This window comes from Astatotilapia calliptera, chromosome 12 (assembly GCF_900246225.1).
Source record: "Astatotilapia calliptera chromosome 12, fAstCal1.2, whole genome shotgun sequence".
In the NCBI taxonomy this organism is placed as follows: Eukaryota; Metazoa; Chordata; class Actinopteri; order Cichliformes; family Cichlidae; genus Astatotilapia; species Astatotilapia calliptera.
This window is the reverse complement of record NC_039313.1, coordinates 7,754,705-7,775,264: the sequence shown is the minus strand read 5'-3', so window position 1 is coordinate 7,775,264 and position 20,560 is coordinate 7,754,705. Positions and strand designations below refer to the sequence as shown.

The 20,560-nt window shown below is 39.0% G+C and overlaps 1 protein-coding gene across 4 annotated transcripts in view; it reads left to right on the top strand.

The window, feature by feature from the left end:
* slc4a5a (solute carrier family 4 member 5a) overlaps positions 1–20,560 on the top strand; it is a 39,630-nt gene that overhangs the window by 13,049 nt on the left and 6,021 nt on the right. For 2 of the 4 annotated variants that reach the window (XM_026186979.1, XM_026186978.1), the window contains exons 7-22: positions 1,169–1,282; positions 3,438–3,493; positions 5,043–5,200; positions 5,292–5,379; positions 7,289–7,443; positions 7,726–7,854; positions 8,467–8,641; positions 13,351–13,484; positions 15,030–15,301; positions 17,521–17,582; positions 17,891–18,082; positions 18,844–18,957; positions 19,297–19,458; positions 19,605–19,783; positions 19,965–20,037; positions 20,374–20,442. In XM_026186979.1, coding sequence (XP_026042764.1) covers positions 1,169–1,282; positions 3,438–3,493; positions 5,043–5,200; positions 5,292–5,379; positions 7,289–7,443; positions 7,726–7,854; positions 8,467–8,641; positions 13,351–13,484; positions 15,030–15,301; positions 17,521–17,582; positions 17,891–18,082; positions 18,844–18,957; positions 19,297–19,458; positions 19,605–19,783; positions 19,965–20,037; positions 20,374–20,442 — 2,132 coding nt within the window. The remainder of the gene's footprint in view (positions 1–1,168; positions 1,283–3,437; positions 3,494–5,042; positions 5,201–5,291; positions 5,380–7,288; positions 7,444–7,725; positions 7,855–8,466; positions 8,642–13,350; positions 13,485–15,029; positions 15,302–17,520; positions 17,583–17,890; positions 18,083–18,843; positions 18,958–19,296; positions 19,459–19,604; positions 19,784–19,964; positions 20,038–20,373; positions 20,443–20,560) is intronic. The other 2 variants (XM_026186980.1, XM_026186981.1) reach the window with 2 other exon arrangements.

The window sequence follows — 20,560 nt, the reverse complement described above, 5'->3', positions numbered from 1 at the left end:
TGTGACACAGATTGACCTGCCCTGTGTAGCTCTGTGTGAATAATCCATGAGAGACCAATATTCTAAGTATAGCAGGGGTGGGTGATTAACTTTCTCAAGGGACCACATGATGAACCGAGACTGTTGGGGAGAGGCGCAGCAGTAAGCTGAACTAATTTCTGCTCAGTGTTAATTTTATCTCATTATAAACGACTACTAGTAAGAGTAGATGTTATAATTTGGCCATAATTGTGGCTCATTGGGAAAATTGATTGCTCATTCCTAGTCTACAGGATAACAGGTAGTTGACCTGCCAAAGTATTACATCAGCTTGAGTTTCCCCTGACTGATAATATTAAACACATTGTTGGAGAGCTAGCATTATGAAATGCCATCACATGAAACAACACTGTGAATCCCTAATTATAGCAATTCTTTTTCTTTGTCGTTGGCAAGGGCAAGGCAAGGCAAGTTTATTTGTATAGCACAATTCAACAACAATGTGATTCAAAGTGCTTTACAGAGACATTAGAAACAAAAACAAATAAAAAGCATGATTTAAAATTGATTAAAACAAGCAAACTAACTAACTAACTAATTAACAAACAAACAAACAAAACTATATAAAATCAAAACAGGTAAAATCAGAACAGTAGATAAAATCAGTAGTTAAAATGTTAGTTTTGAAATTTAAGCTTAAAAGTGTGGATTTGGTTCTTTATTCAAATGCAGCTGAGAACAGGTGAGTCTTCAACCTAGATTTAAATGAACTGAGTGTTTCAGCTGATCTGAGGCTTTCTGGGAGTTTGTTCCAGATATATGGAGCATAAAAGCTGAATGCAGCTTCTCCGTGTCTGGTTCTGACTCTGGGAACTGATAAAAGAGGGATCTGGAAGGTTCATACTGGGTCAGGAGGCTTGGCTTCATTCTGGGCTGACATGTAATTTTGATGCTACTGAGAAATGAATTATGCATATATTTAACTCACTCACTGAATGAATGAACACTCTTGAGTCAACAAGGCTCATATCCTCCACAGGGGACGTATTAATGTTTGATGAGTTAATTACCACTGTAGCATTTTCACATATCATCAAGACAGGACACATGGTGTTCAAGAAATCATAAAGCATCACCTCCAATCACTGATTCTGTTGTGTTTCTCTTCCTGCTTCCCTTCCCATGGCAGATCGGAATGTTGGACCCCGAGGTGGAACAGGTCCGGGGCAAATGGCCAACTTCAACAGGTCCACAGAGGACCTCCGAATAAAGCAGCAGCCAGCAGCCAACTATGGCCGCCTGCGTGAGTGTCAGGTTTTGGCTTGTGAAGCCGGTTGATGTTTTTCAAAATAAAAGTCATTATATTTTTCCTTGTTTTAAGAGCACTGTGAAGAGTCAAAGCCTATATAACCATAATTGTATCATCCTACAATCTCCAAATAACACATTATAGTTTCACTTGTAGATTGCTGTTTAACATTTCTGCATATGTGAAGACTGAATAAATAAATTCAGGACACCAAGCTCAGATTGTTAGCTCATATTTACAGACCAATCAGTATCCTCTGAGCACATTTATGTACTCAGAGGATACTGATTTGTCAAAGCCATCTCTCCTAATTCTGGATTTTCATTCTAACACATGGAAAATTTGCTCTTTAGTGATTCTTGAGCATAAATAAGGACGGGAAAAAATAGACATTAAGAGTGACTACTTCATGACTGTCATGGGCTGGGTCTGTGACCCAGCATTTTGAGTTCATGATATATTGTTTATTTATGGGGAAATGTTAAGTTCTTGTTTTGTATTATTAGTTAGAACTTGAGGCTTCATGTTTTGCCATTTATCGTTTGGGTTTAGCTCATCTAGCTCCCAAAAAACCCCTAAGTGGTTCAGCCTTAGTGCTGTTATTGGATCCCCTCATTTCCCCTTTCCCTGGGTTTTGGTCCCACCTGCCCTTTGTGTTTCATGTCTCATGTGTCAATGTTGTTTGGTCTGCCTCATCATGTTCTCCTGTTTATTTTGAAAGTCCAGTTTTCATGTCATTGTGTTTGAGTTTACATTTCCTGTGCATGGTTATGTTCATCCTTGTCAGCTGTTTCCTCATGTGTCTCGACTTCCCCTGATCACCTCATGTGTGTATTTAAGTCCTCTGTTTTCTATGTTTCGTTGTCAGGTTGTCTGTTTGCATCCCCATAGTGTTTTGTCATAGTTTTGTCATAGTATTTTCACTGAGTTTCTTAGTTCTTTAGTTTCTGAGTGTTCACAGTTTTCTTAGTTTTCATTTCAGCGTCTTTCAGTGTCTGCTTCTGGGTCCTGTAAACTAAACTTATCGGCGCACCCCGCCGTGACAATGACATCATATGGTGGCATTCATAAGAGAATGAGATTGACAATATAGTGTAGATGAAACTGAGATGATGGGGAAAATGGTGGACAGGAGGGGAAAGCAGGTCAGAAAGCAATGAACTGAAATGACGCATTATTTCATTGATCAGTAAAATGCACACACATGCTGACACAAAAGTACTGTCAATAAATGACAGCTCTTTGGATTTTTAGAGGTATTTTTACTTTTTCAGTTACATGGATATCACATAGTGCACCATAGATAATTATCCTTCAGTGTAGTGAATGTATATCGTAATAGTATTGAGCCCCTGGATTCCCACCTCTAATGACAAGAATTATGGCTGCTGAAGTATTCAGTATATATATATATATATATATATATATATATATATATATATATATCATAAAATACTTTTGAATTTTTAAAGATTGATTTCCAAGACTTACATCATCCTACAAGTTACACCCAGTGTGGTTAAACTGAAAGTGAAGGAAATGGGAAAAGTAGCACCAAAAGAACAAAAAATACAAAAGACAAACTGTTTCCTGATTTAAAATGATGATCTCCAAATACATTACAATGATCTACAACTTTGCAATACACTCTATACCAGAGGTGGCCAACTCCAGGACTCGAGAGCCGGTGTCCTGCAGGTTTTAGATGTGTCCTTGATCCATCACAGCTGATTTAAATGGCTACATTATCTCCTCAACATTTTTTGAAGTTCTCCAGAGGCCTGGTAATGAACTAATTATTTGATTCAGGTGTGTTGACCCAGGGTGTTATCTAAAACCTGCAGGACACCGTCTCTCGAGGCCTAGAGCTGGCCACCCCTGCTCTATACTATATACAATATACTACAGCCTTTACAACCTCACCACTAACTGTGACAAAACTAAAAACATACTTTCTGTCCTTACTTCCAAAATGCATGAACATCATAAAATAAGACTTTATGGCATCTGTAGTGCATTAGACTGTGAAGATTTACCCAATAGCTTTATCTCATAGAATTTATGTGCCAGTTATCAATTTCAGGCCTGAAATGATTCCAAGTAGGTGGATATAAAGAGTAATAACTGTATAACTGTCCCAACCTCGCAGGTCACGCCCAGAGCAGGAGTATGAATGATATTGCGGACACTCCAAGCACAGACCAGGTGAGTTATTACTGAAACCAGCTCATTACATTCAGTATGTCAGGGATACAGCCTTCACATGCGTAAGGCTTTTTAAAAGTGTGTTTTATAGTTGTGTGGCTTTGGTTTGATCCTGACAATGACCAAATTCATGTTCCTGTCTTTTCTACTGGCAAATGTCTATCTGCCTGCACTGAGGGAATCTCTGGAGGATACATTTATTTCCACTCTGTTGCCTTTCATGATTGGACAGATTGCCTACCAGTAAGGCATTTCATTGTATTGAATTGCTGTTTCTTCATCGCTCATCAATTTGTCATTGCACCTGCTCGCTGAGGTGACATCAAGTGACAGAGAGAGTGTGCAAACACATAACTCACTCATTAGTGAAGCTGATGCAGTAATGGGAGTTAAACCTGGTGACGCATGCCAGTGCCGCTGCAAAGGCGTGCTGATGTCGCTTCAATTAGGCTACAGGGCTTTGTAACTGACAAGTCAGATTATGTGTCATTCACTGGGAGGGATCGTGTAAAAAAAAAAAAAGAAATGAATGAGAATTTAAAGGGTGCTATGTGGGCCACAAAATTTGTCTGTGACAGTCGGCAGGGGGGCCAGCACTGGTTGTCCGGTTCCGAGGGCTCTACTTATCGTTTGGCTAGCTGTTCAAATTCTATTTTGAGGTCTACATCGGTCGCATGTGACAACGGACAAGCGATTGTTCATTTTGTTACAGTGTGTATTTGCGCTTGTGTGTGCCACATTTTCTGTGTCGATATTGAGCTGGCACTGAGAAAAAGATGGATTTCACTGTCGGTCCATCAGTCCACGTGCTTTGCTCTCACGTGGAGCCGCAGATTCGGGTTATGTGTTGTTGAAAAGGCTCTCCACTACTCTGTGTTATTGTGCATCAGTCCAATTTCCTGCCACACCTTTAGATGTAATCAAACAGGTCAGACTGGTTCACCATTTCGGGTCACAGGCAATTGTTTTCCCTCTCTGATTGTTTGTGTGCATTTCTTTAAGGATTTTATGCCCACTTAACTACACAGGATTGCATTTAAAAAACGTCCTCCTGGGCTAATCTGCCGGGTTTTGAGAGACTGTAATGACAGAATGAAACTTTAATGATCCCTGTAGGTAGATCCAATCACTACACCTACCAACACCGTCACAATAAAAGCACACGTCTCAGTTACAGCAGTCTTTGTCTTAACATCCTCCTAACTGAAAAATGACTTTATAAGATAAACTTAAACAGCTGGTTCAGTATTATTATATTATTTTCAATTTGGTGTCATACATGAGAGAATAGAAGACTAATACATTTTTTAAAGTTACATAAATGATTTTGTAAGAAGTTTATTTTCTGTATGTTCAGTTTAAACTATGAGAGCGCGACAGTAATACGTATAGGAAATTGAAGATTGCCACAAGATGCAAAAACAAAACAATTAAACATGTAAAATGAAATATGAATACCTCAGAGCAAAGTCTATAACATGTAGGAATTACACATATTCTACCATGCCGACACGATAATGCTGGACTGCGTTCTCCCTTTTTTCTGTAGTTGAAAAATAAATTCATGAAGAAGATCCCCAGAGACGCGGAGGCTTCCAATGTCTTAGTGGGCGAGGTAGACTTCCTCAACAAACCTTTTGTGGCGTTTGTTCGCCTGGCCCAAGCTACAACTCTAGGAGGTCTAACAGAGGTCCCTGTTCCCACCAGGTAAAAATCCCTACAATATGTCATTGCCCGCCAACCAACAACAAACATCTGCAGTCCCAGAACATACCTCACATTTGTTTCCTCACTACAGATTTCTGTTTATTCTGCTGGGGCCCCAAGGAAAGGCCAAGTCCTATAATGAGATCGGCAGAGCAATAGCAACTCTAATGGTGGATGATGTAAGTGCCTGTCACTGTGTGTTAAAATCCTTCCATAGCATGCGTTCTTCATTAGACTTGACAATCTGACGCTGACATTTCTCAGGAAACCTGAGCAAAGATAAATATAAAGATTCTTCACAGTTCCTTTAAAGGACATGTTCAGCGTTCACTGGCATGTCCAGCATTATGTTTGGAGTACGTCTGGAAGTGATGTTGATTGTTAAGCATCAGCTATAAGTGGGGTTTCTATTTGGATAATGAGTCGTTAATTGTTTTCTAATGGCAGCAGTATTCTCTTCCCTGAAAACAGTTTGAGCTGTTATTCTGTGTTGTGTCACTAAGTTACTGTGTGTCATTTTAATAGCAGATACAAACAGTAAGGAAGTGACAGGCTGTTATTTTAAAAGAGTCCGAGTGCAAAAGAAGCACATTTTCCATCCACAATTAAAACATGATTATAGGTTTGTGGCTGGTAATATGAAGCTGACCTATTATTGAGTATTGACAATTATTATGTGGCATCTCAATAGGAGTTCAATCTCTCCTCTAGTGCCACACTGACAAGGCAGTGCTGGTCAAATTTAAGAGCAGAACATGTTTAAGTGTAACGCTTTATTTAAACCTGTTCAAAAACCAAGATTAGGTCAGCAGCTGTCAGTCTCTTCCCGTAATACAGACAATATTCCATTAAGTAAAAACATTCAAATTCCTACTTTAGTAAAAAAAAAAAAAACCCAAACTTTTTATTAAACTAATTGTTTCATCAATTATTTTTATAACTTAATTTGTTAAGTAATACATGTCTTAACAGTACCAGTCAAGATATTGGACATTCACACCTATGGGTACACAGCTCTGCCACCACACAGCTGCAGCTGTCATGAAACTCTATGTATGCGTCATTGCAATAGCATGATTGGCTCATATTAACAGATTTCTACTGAGGATTCTTTGAGTGCCGTGCTTCTCTCCTACAGGCTCTCATGTTCAGTTATTAGGCTTAACTTTGATGACTTTGACCATGTTCTGTCCTTTCAGTAGAACAGTTTGTGCAGTTGATAATTATTATTTGCTGTAAAGAACTGAATTTACTCAATAATAATAACTAGCATTAGCATTAACCTCTGATTGGTGCTAAACATTAGCATGTTTAACTAAGACGGTGAGCATTTACACCACTGCACCGGCTAGATTTAAGCATGTTAATGTAGTCATTGTGCTTATGTTAGCGTTCTCTTACACAGAGTCAATAGTGCTGGTTATACACACATTCATTGACTCTATAACATTAGCATTACAGTCAAACTGTATTGCTAATTTTTCGTAATCTTCTTAATGGCAAAATGTCCTTTTGCTTGAAGTTGTTTTACTACTGTATGTGCCAACAACTAACTGTAAAGCATCTGTCCTATGTAGAAAATAGCCTGTGCAGTCATTAGCTTGATTTAACTCAACCAAAAAACATGGCAGCACCGCGAAAAAGGGCTCTGACGCATCTAATGACTGTTCTACAGATCAAAACCAAGTTATTTGAAGTGTAGTTAGATGGAGAAAATCAATAAAGTACCACATCTACTATTTGTAAAAGATTTCTGAATGGGGCCAGTGCCCATTAGAACATTTTCACTGCCAATTAGAACCACTGCTTGATTTTTTTCCCCCTGTTGTTGATACAGCCTTATTTAGAAACATATAATGCTTGTGCACACTAATCTCTATGGGCATGATTAGTGGCTGACTGGCAGTTATTCTTGAATTGAATCCAGCTGAGGACAGATGTCAATATAGCCTTAACAACCAATGTTCAATATGTCTCCATCAAAGGTGACAGGCAAACACAGCTTATTAGGGCAGTACATACTTATTACTATTACCAAGAGAAAGCGTAAAACCTTTTCTTTTATTTCTCTGTCTTCCTCCCTCCCAGCTCTTCAGTGACGTAGCCTACAAGGCAAGAGATCGGGAAGATCTTATTGCAGGAATAGATGAGTTTCTGGACGAAGTGATTGTGCTTCCACCTGGGGAATGGGATCCCAAAATCCGCATTGAGCCGCCTAAGAAGGTTCCCTCGGCTGACAAAAGGTTGGGGATGTCTAACCGCCTGAGTAATACATATAAAGGTCAAAAAGCTGTAGTTGAACAATGAGCGATGTGCCAAGAGCAATTGCAAACTATACTAAAATCCTTTAGGTCGAAATATCGAGTTACAGAAAGAAAGGGTGAAATTGTGCCTTTCAGTCAGCAAGTACCAGTTTGCAAGGTTGAAACAGCTTATAGACAGACCATTCGAGTGAATAAATATATGTGAAAAAAGTTTAAATCTCATATTTGCTCACATGTGTGACATGTACGTGTCCTTTGCAGGAAGTCAGTCTTTTCCCTAAATGAGCTGGGACAGATGAACGGCACAGCTGGCGGAGGTGGAGGCCTGGCAGAAGACGAGGAGATGCCAGTTCAGCATGAGCTTGGAGAGGAGCTGGCATTCACTGGACGGTAGGCAGCCCGGGCCGCGTGGCAAACTGCTGAGAGGTTTAGACTAAACACAAGCAGACTCTGGGAATTTGAATATGGCCTTATCAAAATTTGGCAGAATGGGCAAGTTATTTAAGCACACCTGTCCTAAAAAAATGCCGATACTTCCTTATAAGTAGCGTGGCTGTAGGTACAAAAGTTAAACTAATGTAAAATGGACAGTATTGGATTGCCAGTTTCAGCTGTGCCTGCAAAAAGAAAGAAACAAAGAAAATGGAACATTCCTTGTCTTGTTTTGTTTCAGAGTAGAAAATGTTCTATAAAAGGATAAATATGGCTTTATCCAAATCCAATTTGCCAATGATAGCCTGAGAGAGTAGGTTTCAGTGGTAAGTAGTGCTTACACTTTGTCAAAGTCAAAGCACAGAAGTGACTTTTTAAACTTGGAGAAAATAGACTTAAAAGCGAAAGCAGTGACCTCTCCTGCCTACAAGTATAGATGTCAAATCACTGTGTAAGTGATTCATGGATATAGTCTCTGCTTTCTTGCTTCAGAGAAAATACTGTGACATGCTGAGAGGCGGAGTGTGTGAAGCATCCTAACCAACTGTGTCGGTTGTTGTTGTGCAACAGGTTCTGTGGGGGTTTGTACTTGGACATAAAGAGGAAATTGCCATGGTTCCCTAGTGATTTCTACGAAGGGTTCCACATTCAGTCCATCTCCGCTGTGCTTTTCATCTACTTAGGCTGCATCACCAATGCCATCACCTTTGGTGGGCTCCTTGGGGACGCCACTGACAATTACCAGGTGATGCCGAGTGCCGTAATAACGATTTGTACATTTGGAGAAAGCACTGTTTGAAGTGCATTGCAGCTACTACCTTGCTGGAAAGAAAATTCGAGCTACCCAGATTGATAGTAAGCATCGAAAACAAAGCATCGTTTATTTAAATCACAGCATTTGTGACAATTGCTCAAAATCACCAGGGAAACAGCTGTTTGTGGCTTGTAGCCGTCTCTTGTTTGTTATTTCCCTTCTGTCTGTGGACTGCTATGGGATGAAAATAGCATTAGACTTAATCAGTGATTTGAACAATAAATCTTTATTTTTGTAATTTATTATAGATCCTAAACAAGCCCAAACAGATGGGGCAAAATCACAAGCTCACAGTTTTTGACATAAAAGGGGCCAATTAAATCCAGTAGGTGCCATTTCTGAAATCGTCGGGGTCTTATTAATCCTTTTCCCGAAGTATCAAAGCCTGGTGGGAGTTTCAACCTCATTAACTTGTTCATTAAAACAAGTCATCCTCCAAGCCAGCCCATAGCTTTGTTAAGTTTGAATCAAAATATCAGAAACATACACATGTCATATTTGACATCTCTCTGCTATTAGCATGTTGCTGTGCCTGTGTAGTTCATGCTGTTCTGCCTTTTTCTCTCAGTCCTTCTTTCTATGAGTTTGATCTTGAATCTCTTAATCTTTTTACTAACTATATACAAAAAGTTCTGTATATTGTTGCCTGTGTTCAACAGAGTAAATGCAATAACATTAACTGGTGTTATTTAGGGGAACTGAATTGTGATTTTTGTTTTTGAGAAGACATTTCATTTATTTGTCATCATGATGTTTTTTCCTCAAAGCAGACGTTTAGAGATTTCCTGTAATTTCATTGCAGATAATCAGATTATTTTTGATGTACTTAGCTAACGTCACTTTAAACCCCTTAATAAAGTTCCTTAACAAGGAAGGCAGAGAGCCTTTAAGTCTAGACAGGGACTGAACTCCAACTGAGTACAATTCCACAGTAAGTAAACATTACATTGTTAAAAAATCGTAAAAATGGTGGAGCTGCTATCTGACCGGTAGAAAGCTTCTGACAAACATTTTTTTTCTGTTTCTCGTCTCTTGTCGTTTGAATATAGAAATGCTCTTTATATATGAGGAGAAACATCCTTTTTAATTTATAGTGATGGCATTAATGATACCCTATAGGAATAAGAGGTTATCATATGTTTTTATGTTTTCAAAATTCTTGTTGCGACTGGAGAAAAGTTGATCTTGCAGGGAGACTTAAGGTAAGTGACGTCTGTGTGGGCCTGGAGACTGCACCTTGCTTTGATTGCTTTAATTGTCCATGATTTTGATGAACCTGGTTGTAAAAAGTCTTTAAAAAATAATTTTAACATTTTGATGGCTGGCAACAAGACATATTTACTAACATTAAGTTTTCAACAATAACACAGTCACATTAGTTAAAACACAGAAAACAGAACGCCTTTAGAAGAGCACAGTGAGACCAGATAAACAGAAACACTGGCTGTGATGTCACTTGTCATGTCGGCACAACAAGATGCAGATGAATGATTTTCTGTGTTTTTGTTCTGGCTCCCTGTGAATGAGGAAACAGCTGCACTTTGGCCTTCTGGTGGTCACAGAACCTGGTGGAAAATTCTGCAATGTATGTTTTATGTTATGCTATGAAAGAGAGTGATGCTGTCAGCACTGCTGTTTGACAGCATTGGCCATGAATTATTTAATATTACTGTAGATCCACCGTTATTGTTCTGATCTGTCAAGATGGCTCAGCCTTCAGATTTTTTTTATTATGGTTAAAAAAAATCCACAATATCTGATGTAATGCAGAGTTATAAGAGTGTAAAAAAAACAACTTAACTGTAATTATGTATCTTCAATCTTGCAGGAATGTACAGTACAGTGGAACAGCAAAAACCTGACACATGTGGCCCTTCAGTTGATGCAACTGTTGTTCACTGAAGCCTCATTAGAAATGGTCTCAGTAGAAAGGTGGCTTTAAGAAGCCATTGAAAACAGGAAGGTATACAGAATTACACGAGAACTGGAAATTCAGTGGCAACGCATCTTATGTCATTATAAATCCAAATTCAAATCATTCTCCTTTTAATATCCAGCCATCTGTAAAACACAGTGGAGGCTCTGTCATGGTTTGGAGCTATATTTCAGCCAGTGGTGTTGATGAAAATATGAATGCAGACAAATGCCGTCTGATTTTGATTTACCATCTTCACCATGATAGTGATCCCAAACACCGCCTGTCCAAGCATACTTAGAAGTGCACAATGGAATAATGTCAGCCATGGATTGGCCTTACTGGAACATTGTTAAGGCAGTGTGGGATCATTTTAAGAGAAAATTGAACAAAAGGAACAATATCCAAAGAAGAGCTTTCAGTGTCCTTGAACAAACCTGGAGAACCGTTCCTGAAGACATTCCAGGTTAAACTATCAGATCTTAATGTCAGCTAATCACATCAGTAGTTCAAGCACCAAAAAATAGCAGAAAGAAGAATGATCCCTGCTATTCCCCTAATCAGTAGTTAGGCCAATGTGCGGAGGACAGATTTCCAGGTTACCTGGAATGTTAACTGGTGACCTTTAGTGATAATTGAGTAGTGTTTCAATAGAGAGGAAAATTAGAGTTACAGAACAATTCGTATGTATTTCAAGATGAGTGTCTCATAGATGAGTCTACTGTCGATGCATCCACTGGCCATTGAAGCGGAGCAGCAAGCGCAGGCAACACATGTAAACACAGGCAAGTAGCAGCAGTAGATTAAAATCAATGGGTGTCTGTTCAGGAAGTTCGAGCATAATTTGCGTGTCATGTTTATGAAGTTAGGTAAGATACATATTAAGTCTTAAGCTCTACGCAGCTAGTTTGTCATGTCAGTGACACAGTTTTCCTCTGTTTAATTTAGTTTGTCTATAATTAGATAATCTACTTCAGTGCGTCATGGTGTTATGTGAGAGAAACTACAAAACACCATCATCAGTTACATTTTGCTGCACAGTCATAATACAGTGATTCTGTTATTTCATTAATGTGAACCTCTCCTCACTGGAGTATTTGGCTTTGTAAATAGAGTCCACTGCAATGAGGTCAGAATATTCAAGAGTCGTTATTGTTTATAAATATCTATACACCAAAATGATATTGCACTCAAGACTGACTCAATAAACTATGGAACTCCAGAGTGTTCAATGACAAAGTGAACAAATTTTACTTTAAATTCTTGAAATGTATTAAAATTATTATTAATATATTTTAACTAAAAAGTACAGTTTTTAATTGGCTCTGATCTGGAAAGTATAACAACAATGACAAGTATTCCTCTTTGGATTTTTATGGATGTAACCCTTTTATTATATGCGTGCTTTATCTTTAGACCTGTATATAATTTGTATGAGGGGTTCAGTGGCGGAAACCGATATTACTGTCCTTTATGTGGACAAACATCCTAATCTCTACAAATTTTCAATATGAAGGTTTTGGTTTCACATAGGAATCTTAAATTCTATTCTATTTTATAATTAAATTCTAACTTGAAATGGGGTTTCTGTGACTGAACTAATCTCCTACTCACTGTAACTCCTCCACTGTCTCCTTTTGTCTTTATAATTATTATTATTTATTTATTTATTTTTTTGTCTTGTTTTGTTTTGTTTTTACTTTTTATGATTACTCTACAATGTCCTTTAAGTACTTTCTGTTTGTTAAAAAGGAAAAAATGCTAATAAAAAGAGATTTGCAAAAAAAAAAAAGTACTGTTTTTAAATTTAATGTTGCAGAAACAACAAAATAATTTCTAGCGCTCAGTGGATCTGCGCTCGACAATGCAGCCTAGGCGGAGTAGTCGAACGCAGATCCACTGAGCTCTCAACACAGACAGCATCGTCAGAAGAAAAGTTGATAAAATAAATTAAACATTTTGTATTGTTCGATACATATGTGTACCGAACCGAAAGCACTGTATCGAACGTATATATATATATATATATAAGAGAGCTTGTGCTGGGATGCCATCTGGTCCAGCTGCCATCCATGTGTTGTCTGTGAAGGTTCTCAGTCATCCAGGTCATCGTAGTCAAAGGAGCTTGCAAAGTAAAGCGTCTGGACTTCTTTAAGTTGCTTGAAGACTTTTCACCTCTCATCCGAGAAGCTTCTTCAGTTCTAAGTTAGAACGGATGAGAGGTGAAACGTCTTCAAGCAACTTAAAGAAGTCCAGACGCTTTACTTTGCAAGCTCCTTTGACCATCCATGTGTTGATTTTTCTGACATGTTCTAGTTCATTGTGAGCTGTTCTCTTTTTTCTTGTTAAGCATCAATATCTTTGCACCACACAAAAACAAACTGTCATTGACAAAAACACAGGTCCAGGCAGAAATAACTCCAGATTAGTGCTTTGACTTGCCTATATTGCTTCCCTGTGAAGCCTTTTGCATTATGTCTAATGCTCTCAAACACAGCAGTTGCTATCACCTTTCTCCCACCAACACACAAAGAAGTCTTTGTTTTTTTGTTACTCTGCTCTCCTTCTCGTCTTGAATTGCTGTCTTAATCAGCAACAGAACACTTTGCGATTTTTAGTCACCTGTTAATTTCACAAATTGGTGTGGGAATCTCATTCCACAGCAGCACTTATTTCAACCCTATTACCTCTCTTTCTCTCTGTCTCTCTCTCTCTTTGCCAACAGGGTGTGATGGAGAGTTTCCTGGGTACAGCCCTGGCTGGTTCTGTCTTCTGTTTCTTTGGTGGTCAGCCCCTCATCATCCTCAGTTCCACTGGACCCATCCTCATCTTTGAAAAGCTGCTGTTTGAGTTCAGCAAGTGAGCTGCTTTAGAGCATAGTAGATTTATATACTGGGAAGGTTCATGTTCTGAAGAGACCTCAGTAATGTCAGGAGTAAACATCTCATCTCACCACATTATTATGTTTACGGTTTGCATTAAAATCATTTTAGGTTGAAGAGTTTCAGTTGAAATGCTATGTGCAGTATGTGGGAGCATATGTATGGCTTTATTTACTTCAGGCTGAATGCAAATCCAAATTTCTGAAATGCTGCAGAAAGAAGAAGATGAAGAAAAAAAGGATTAATGCCTTGATTCTAATTTGCTGGTTACTTTAACCAGAAAACAGCCAGAGAAGCGCTTTTGCCATTCTGATCTTTGCTCTGACTGCAGTTCTGCTGAAGTAATGAGTTCAGCTACCATTAAATACCAACCCTCAAATCCCCTTTGCAATCACTTGTACTTACCTCAATTTATATTGACAGCCCTGATACCACAGAGTATAAATGTAAACACAGCCTGCTACATAGTGTTTGTACTGAAACAGTGAACTATTTTTAAGTGTGAACAAAAACAAAATGTTAACCAAAAATCAAACTTTCTTTATTGTCACTGTGAAAAATTCCAAGAGGTATATTTGTTTATACGAAATATTTGTTTGCATGAAACAAACTAGGTCAAGTAGATGACATCCCAGCCTGATACATACTGATGCGCCCAAAAATACCAGCACTTTAGCTGGTGTTGTATTTTTCTGAGGATTCTGCAAAATGTGGTCCTATACAGAGCCAGCGTTCCAGAGACAGCTTTGAGATTTCAGTATGTTAGTTTGTATGTAGAGGGTTTGTTAACAAGACAGCATGACAGATGTGAAAAATGCAGTCACCTGTATTTAAAGGTGAGATAAAGATTGACAATGAGTGTGATCCGATGCCTTCGTGCAGATGATGCATGTAATAATGTAGTAATCGTTGATAAACGCTCATGGGTCAGAATATCAGCTTGTTGATGGCCATTAGGGCTGGCGTGATGCAGTGACACAGTGGTCCTTCTCAAAGATTAAATAACATTAGTGGGCTTCCACATGAATGCTTATCTAACTTTATCACATTTAACTGTGTAAAAACTGAATAAACTTGGAAAAACAATCAACAGTTTAAATATACAGAATTATAACCAGTTTGAATGTAATAAATTAAAAAAAACATTAATTAAAACTTTTTTAAACTTGTGTAGATTTAATTGTGGAAAGAATTATAATTATATGCATGCAAAGTATATATGCATGATAATAGATCTATTTTGTGCATGTGACTGATAAGATGATGATATAAAGAAGGAAGGATAAGAAGTCCAAACCGAGTCCTTCTTGTTTAGTTGGTGATTTTGCTCGCACATATCATGTGTTTGATGACTCAAGCCTTGATATTTGTCTGTAAACACTCCAAGCACGGTTGTTTTTCCCCATCAAGCTGCTCTATATTCACAGATAATGTACTGTTTGCACAAAACTGGACATCTTTGTGTTCTGTGCCTAAATTCATCATTGCTCCCACCTGTTTTTCTGACCTGTCGCTTCCACAGGAGCAACAGCATAGATTACATGGAGCTGCGTCTGTGGATCGGCATGCACTCGTGCCTACAGTGTTTCATCCTCGTAGCTACAGATGCCAGTTACATCATCAAATACATGACGCGTTTTACTGAGGAGGGCTTCTCCAGCCTTATATCCTTCATCTTCATCTCTGATGCCATCAAGAAGATGGTGGGCGCCTTCAAATATTATCCCATCAACACAGACTTTAAGCCCGACTATGTCACCACCTACAAGTGCGAGTGCCTGGCCCCAGACCCGAGTGAGTTCACCCCTTGACTCAGGGATAGAGAGAAAAGGGGGATTATTAGTCTCATTGGACTGACATGACAGGCACATTACAGAAGCAAACGCATGTGTGTGTTCACTTTATCAACAGCTTTTTTTGAGAATGCCGTCAGCTTTAATGTCTTGACTTCATTGGTTTAATTATTACTTATGACAATATGTGAATAAATGCAGTACAGCAAACTAAATAACTTTAATTATGCATAGGGCTCATGATAGGGTCATGAAGCAGGATTTATTAACAAGATCTGTTGATTGTTGACAAGAAAAGAAATTATCACTCAGTGTTATTGTGAATTTTATTTATCTCAGCTTTGGTACTTATTTCACAGTTAAAATATTTAAACTAATTTCTCACGTATATCAGAAAAAAGATTTCAAATGAATGGCTGTCGAGGTAATAATGCGCATCAGTTTTTAGTCGATCAGGTAATAATGAAACGTTTGCCTGCTACAAAGAAATGTTAGATCTTTTTTTTTTTGTCCACTGGTTTCCTTTGCAGTGTTTGCTCACTGACAGAGCGTTCACTTTAATGGCATACATCATTAATGTGTCTCCTAGCAGATGCCTATTTTAAGCTGCTACCAGTCCACATTATTTAGCACACCGAAGATTAAATTATACTGTTTTAGCTGTTTTTGACCATCTATAGCTGTACAGGCATATCAAGCATATGTTGGAGGCAACTTATTACAACTATTAACATCACACAGAGAGGACTGACAAATAACTACACTATAATAGGTCTGTGGATGTCTTTGTCATCATTTCTTTATAACCATACTTGTGATGATATCTGGAGTAGAGTTATAATAGTTTTGTATTTTCTAATTACTATTTATTTTTATTTCATTTTCACCTTTTGGTTGCGATTTAGTGTAGTCATTTCAGCAGTATTGTTATTGTTTGAAAATGCAAAGTTTTAGTTTCCGTTTTAGTCTTTATAATTAGTATTACTGTCTGGGGGAGGCAGACAGGGGCGCCACCGGGAAGGGGTTGGGGTGGTGGCGGTCCTATGTTGGTAATAATGTAATAAGTTTGCAGAAAAGCTGGTGCCAATCCATGGACAGATCACTGGTGCATCTCAATGCCAACACAGAGACAGGCAACAGTTCACACTCTTACCTGATCCAACACTTATCTGTCTTTATTGAATAAGTTTCATCAATCAGTCAATTAAAGCAGATTTTTATGCATTTCAAAATCTTAATTGTTTTTTATATGTACCTATTTTCAGTGATATCAGCTATAATAGCAGGACATTAACTAGGCATATCGTTCTTTTTTTCTGTTTTTGCCATCTTTTTCAAGTAACCTACATTTGACAGCAGCATAATGAAAATGGAAAGTTCTGTTTTCGGTGTGCCACCCCAATATGTTTGGTGCCCCCCATATGGCCACGCCTACAAAACAAATCTGGAGCCCCCCCGATGTAAGAGGCATGATTTAGGAAAATCAGTACAGGTATTGCAAGAAAATACAAGCAACTTTTTAACCCTCTCAGGCTCAAATTAAACTTTTTGTTGCTAATGCACAACCAAGTCCTGCAGTGGTACTTCTGAGTAATCAGGTTGTTAGTTTTTAACTGTTGCAAATCGGCAACGCCTGCCTTGAGAGGGTTAAAAGCGGTTGACTCGCAGTCCTGTAGATATACAGAGCCTCAAATATACCACTAAAACGAAGTATATTTCCTCTAGATTTTTATTTTATTTTACTTCATTTTTTGAAGTTCACAAAATCGCTTCAGAGAGTTTTGATTTTTTTAAAAAGTGATTTAGTTTAGTTTTCTTTTTTTGTTTGTTTTGTTTTAGTTAATTATAGTAACCTTGGTCTGCAGTGCTGAACAACAGCTTTATTCTTCTTGGGTTGGGGGGTTTGATGATGGTAATCTACCCACCTTTTTTCAAGTGCAGGTAATTTGCAGTCATTTCTGCAGACATTGATTTCTGTAACTGATTGTTATCCTTTTTTGCTTTTGCCATGCACAAACAATTTGGCTGCCGTCTCTTGCAAGTGAGTACCCCTTTGTCTGTCTGCATGAGACTCGGAGTGCTCTCTGTCCAGCTGCTGGATTCTCATTATATTTTGCGTTTCTTCTTTCCTCCCCTTTTGTTTTCTTCATCACCCCATCTACGCTATCCGACTCATTACCTGCCTCCTCCCTACTCTCTCTCTCCCCAATCCGTGAACAGTGGCTGCAATGATCTTCAATGGTTTAGCTCCAATGCCAGATAACAGCTCTAGTGTCTCTGGGGTGAGTGCTTGCTTTCATTAAATGTTTAATTTTCTACTTTTTGTTGCTATATTTCAAGATAAATGTCCACAGAGTTGGCGACATTGCAGCTGCAGACATGCTTTGTTTACAGCTAACCCAGGTGTCAGCTCTGTCTCTAAAAAGAAGTCGCTTTCCCTCCTCTGTGTCTGCGTCTCTCCATCAACCCCACTGACCTTTCACTATTACTAACTTTACATCTGCGCCGACAATTTTTCGCTCTCTACGTGTCTTTGTCGAAACACTACGCTCTTCTTCATCCTCTCTTACTGCTGCCAACACCATCCCAGTTGAATGTGACAGCTCTGGACTGGAGCCAGCTGAGCAAGAAGGAGTGTGTGAAGTATGGAGGCTCTCTGGTGGGAAAGTCCTGCAAGTACGTCCCCGATCTGGCCCTCATGTCCTTCATCCTCTTCTTTGGCACCTACTCCATGACCGTCTCCCTCAAGAAGTTCAAGTTCAGCCGCTACTTCCCAACCAAGGTGGGTAAACTATCTGTCAGGTGGAGGTAAGAAGAAACTAGACTGAATACATGTATGTAAACAGTGAAGCTGCAAGTAGAGGTAGTGAAGTTAGATGTATTTAAATACCTGGGATCAGGTATGGACAGGATTAAATATGAGCATATCAGAGGGACAGCTCAGGTTTAGCGGTTTGAAAAAAGTCAGAGAAGCAAGCCTGAGATGGTTTGGGCATGTGCAGCAGAGTGATAGTGGATATTTTGAACAAAGGATATTTGATATGGAGCTACCAGGCTGGAGGAAAAGAGGAAGATCCCAGAGAAGATTCATGGATGTAGTGAAGGAGGACAGGAAGCGGATTGGTGTGACAGAAGAGAACACTATGGTGAGATGGAGGCAGATGATCTGCTGTGGCTAAAAGAAGAAGAAGAAGATAGTATAAACAAAAAAATGGCTGCCAGGTTTTTGAAAGTGTTAGATGTTTTTGGGCAGAAAACCTAGCTATTAGATCATTGTTCTTCCTTTTTACCTGCACAGCAACTCTTCTAGCAGGAAGTGGAGAGCCAACCAGACAAAGAAGTAATTCTTCTTATTTTGCTATATTCCTTTTTCAGACACCAGGATTACATTTGACTAAAGTGAAACTTGGCAGGCTACTTTTTCTTTTCAGTATTTATAAGCAGCTTCCTGCCTATTAGACCTCGGAAGCATCTCATCTTTAAGTTCTGCAAATGTTTATCTTTGTAATACAGACTGTTCTCTTTTTCTGTGTTTGGCACCAGCTGAGGAAACTCATCAGTGACTTCTCTATCTTCATGTCCATCATGACCTTTGTTGGGCTGGACATGTTAATGGGACTCAAAACTCCCAAGCTTATTGTCCCAACAGAATTTAAGGTAATTTCCAAACTGTTTATATATAGAAGAAAACAAGTAAAAAACAATTTCCAAAATGAGCAGCTCTATGACATGTTGCTGTATTGGGGACTGGTAGGGAATTTTGAATGGAAACATGAACATTTTGGATAACAAACGTGCTAAGAGTTAGAGAAGACGATCCATGCTGCCGTTATATCTGTTAGCGTTGCAGGGATGCACTTTGACTTTCTACAGATTGCATTAACTCTCCACAACAAAAGAACTTCATCACACTGGCTTAAAATTATGTTCCAATAATGATCTTGTGGAACTGAATCCTCGCTTTTAATAAAAATAAAGCTGCCTTTCATTTAACAGCCAACTCGACCGGGTCGTGGCTGGCTTGTGATGCCTTTTGGGAAGAATCCATGGTGGGTGTATCTGGCCAGCTTTGTGCCCGCCCTGCTTGTCACCATCCTCATCTTCATGGATCAGCAGATCAGCGCTGTCATTGTTAACCGCAAGGAGAACAAACTTAAGGTAGGTGTGCAACCAGTCAAATCAACATCAAAAGCCAAAGTAACAGTCACAAAACAGCGCTATAAATTCAGACAGAAGCCTATCGACTCACAGCCTGCCCCTTATGAGGTTGCTTTTAATAGAAATGATCTTTGTTTGCCCTGCAGAAAGGCTGTGGCTATCACTTGGATCTGTTCTGGGTTGGAGTCCTGATGGCCACATGCTCCTTCTTGGGTCTGCCCTGGTACGTGGCTGCCACCGTCATCTCTATTGCTCACATCGACTCTCTGAAGATGGAGAGTGAATCGAGTGCTCCAGGAGAGCAGCCGCAGTTCCTCGGGGTCAGGTAGCGTAAAAACAAAGAGCTCAGAAATAAAAAGGAAACTGCAGTTTGTCAAATAGGCCGCCACTACCGACATCACAGAGCTACAGAACCACTGTCCTAAATCCTTTGTAGCTGACGTAGATGAGTGCATTGTGAAACTGACTTGACGCTCTCTTGTGTCCCGTCAATGTCAAACATACAGAGAACAAAGAGTGACAGGCATACTGGTGTTCGTTCTCACTGGAGTCTCCATCTTCCTTGCTCCTGTACTTAAGGTATGAGGTGCATAATGGATTTTTTTGTTTTTGTAATTGTTATATGAGGCTTTTTTTCTTTGCTGTTTCCTCAAGATTTGTTTTTATTATCTGCAAAACTCAAGATGCTCACTACAATGAATCAATAAATTATATTAAACAAATTTCAGGTACCCACATTTTGAAGCCTCCATATTAGTTTTTCAGTTGCCCTGTTTGGGTGGTTATTAGCTTGGTTAGAGCTGTGTCTACAAACTCTACACATCTACACTCATTTTTGCTAAGAGTCAGAATTTCACTCTCATTGTGATGCTGTGAACTCTCTTAATTATGGCCAACATGTACCTTCACTTGCAGTTCATCCCCATGCCTGTGCTGTACGGTGTCTTCCTTTACATGGGTGTAGCATCTCTCAGTGGAATCCAGGTACCATGCGTATGCCAGCTGGTGTTATTTATGATTTGAGTAATTTGTGGCTGGGCAGCTTACTTATTGAGTTACAGACAGCAGATGTGAAGTGGCTTATTTAAAGCTTTTAAGCAAA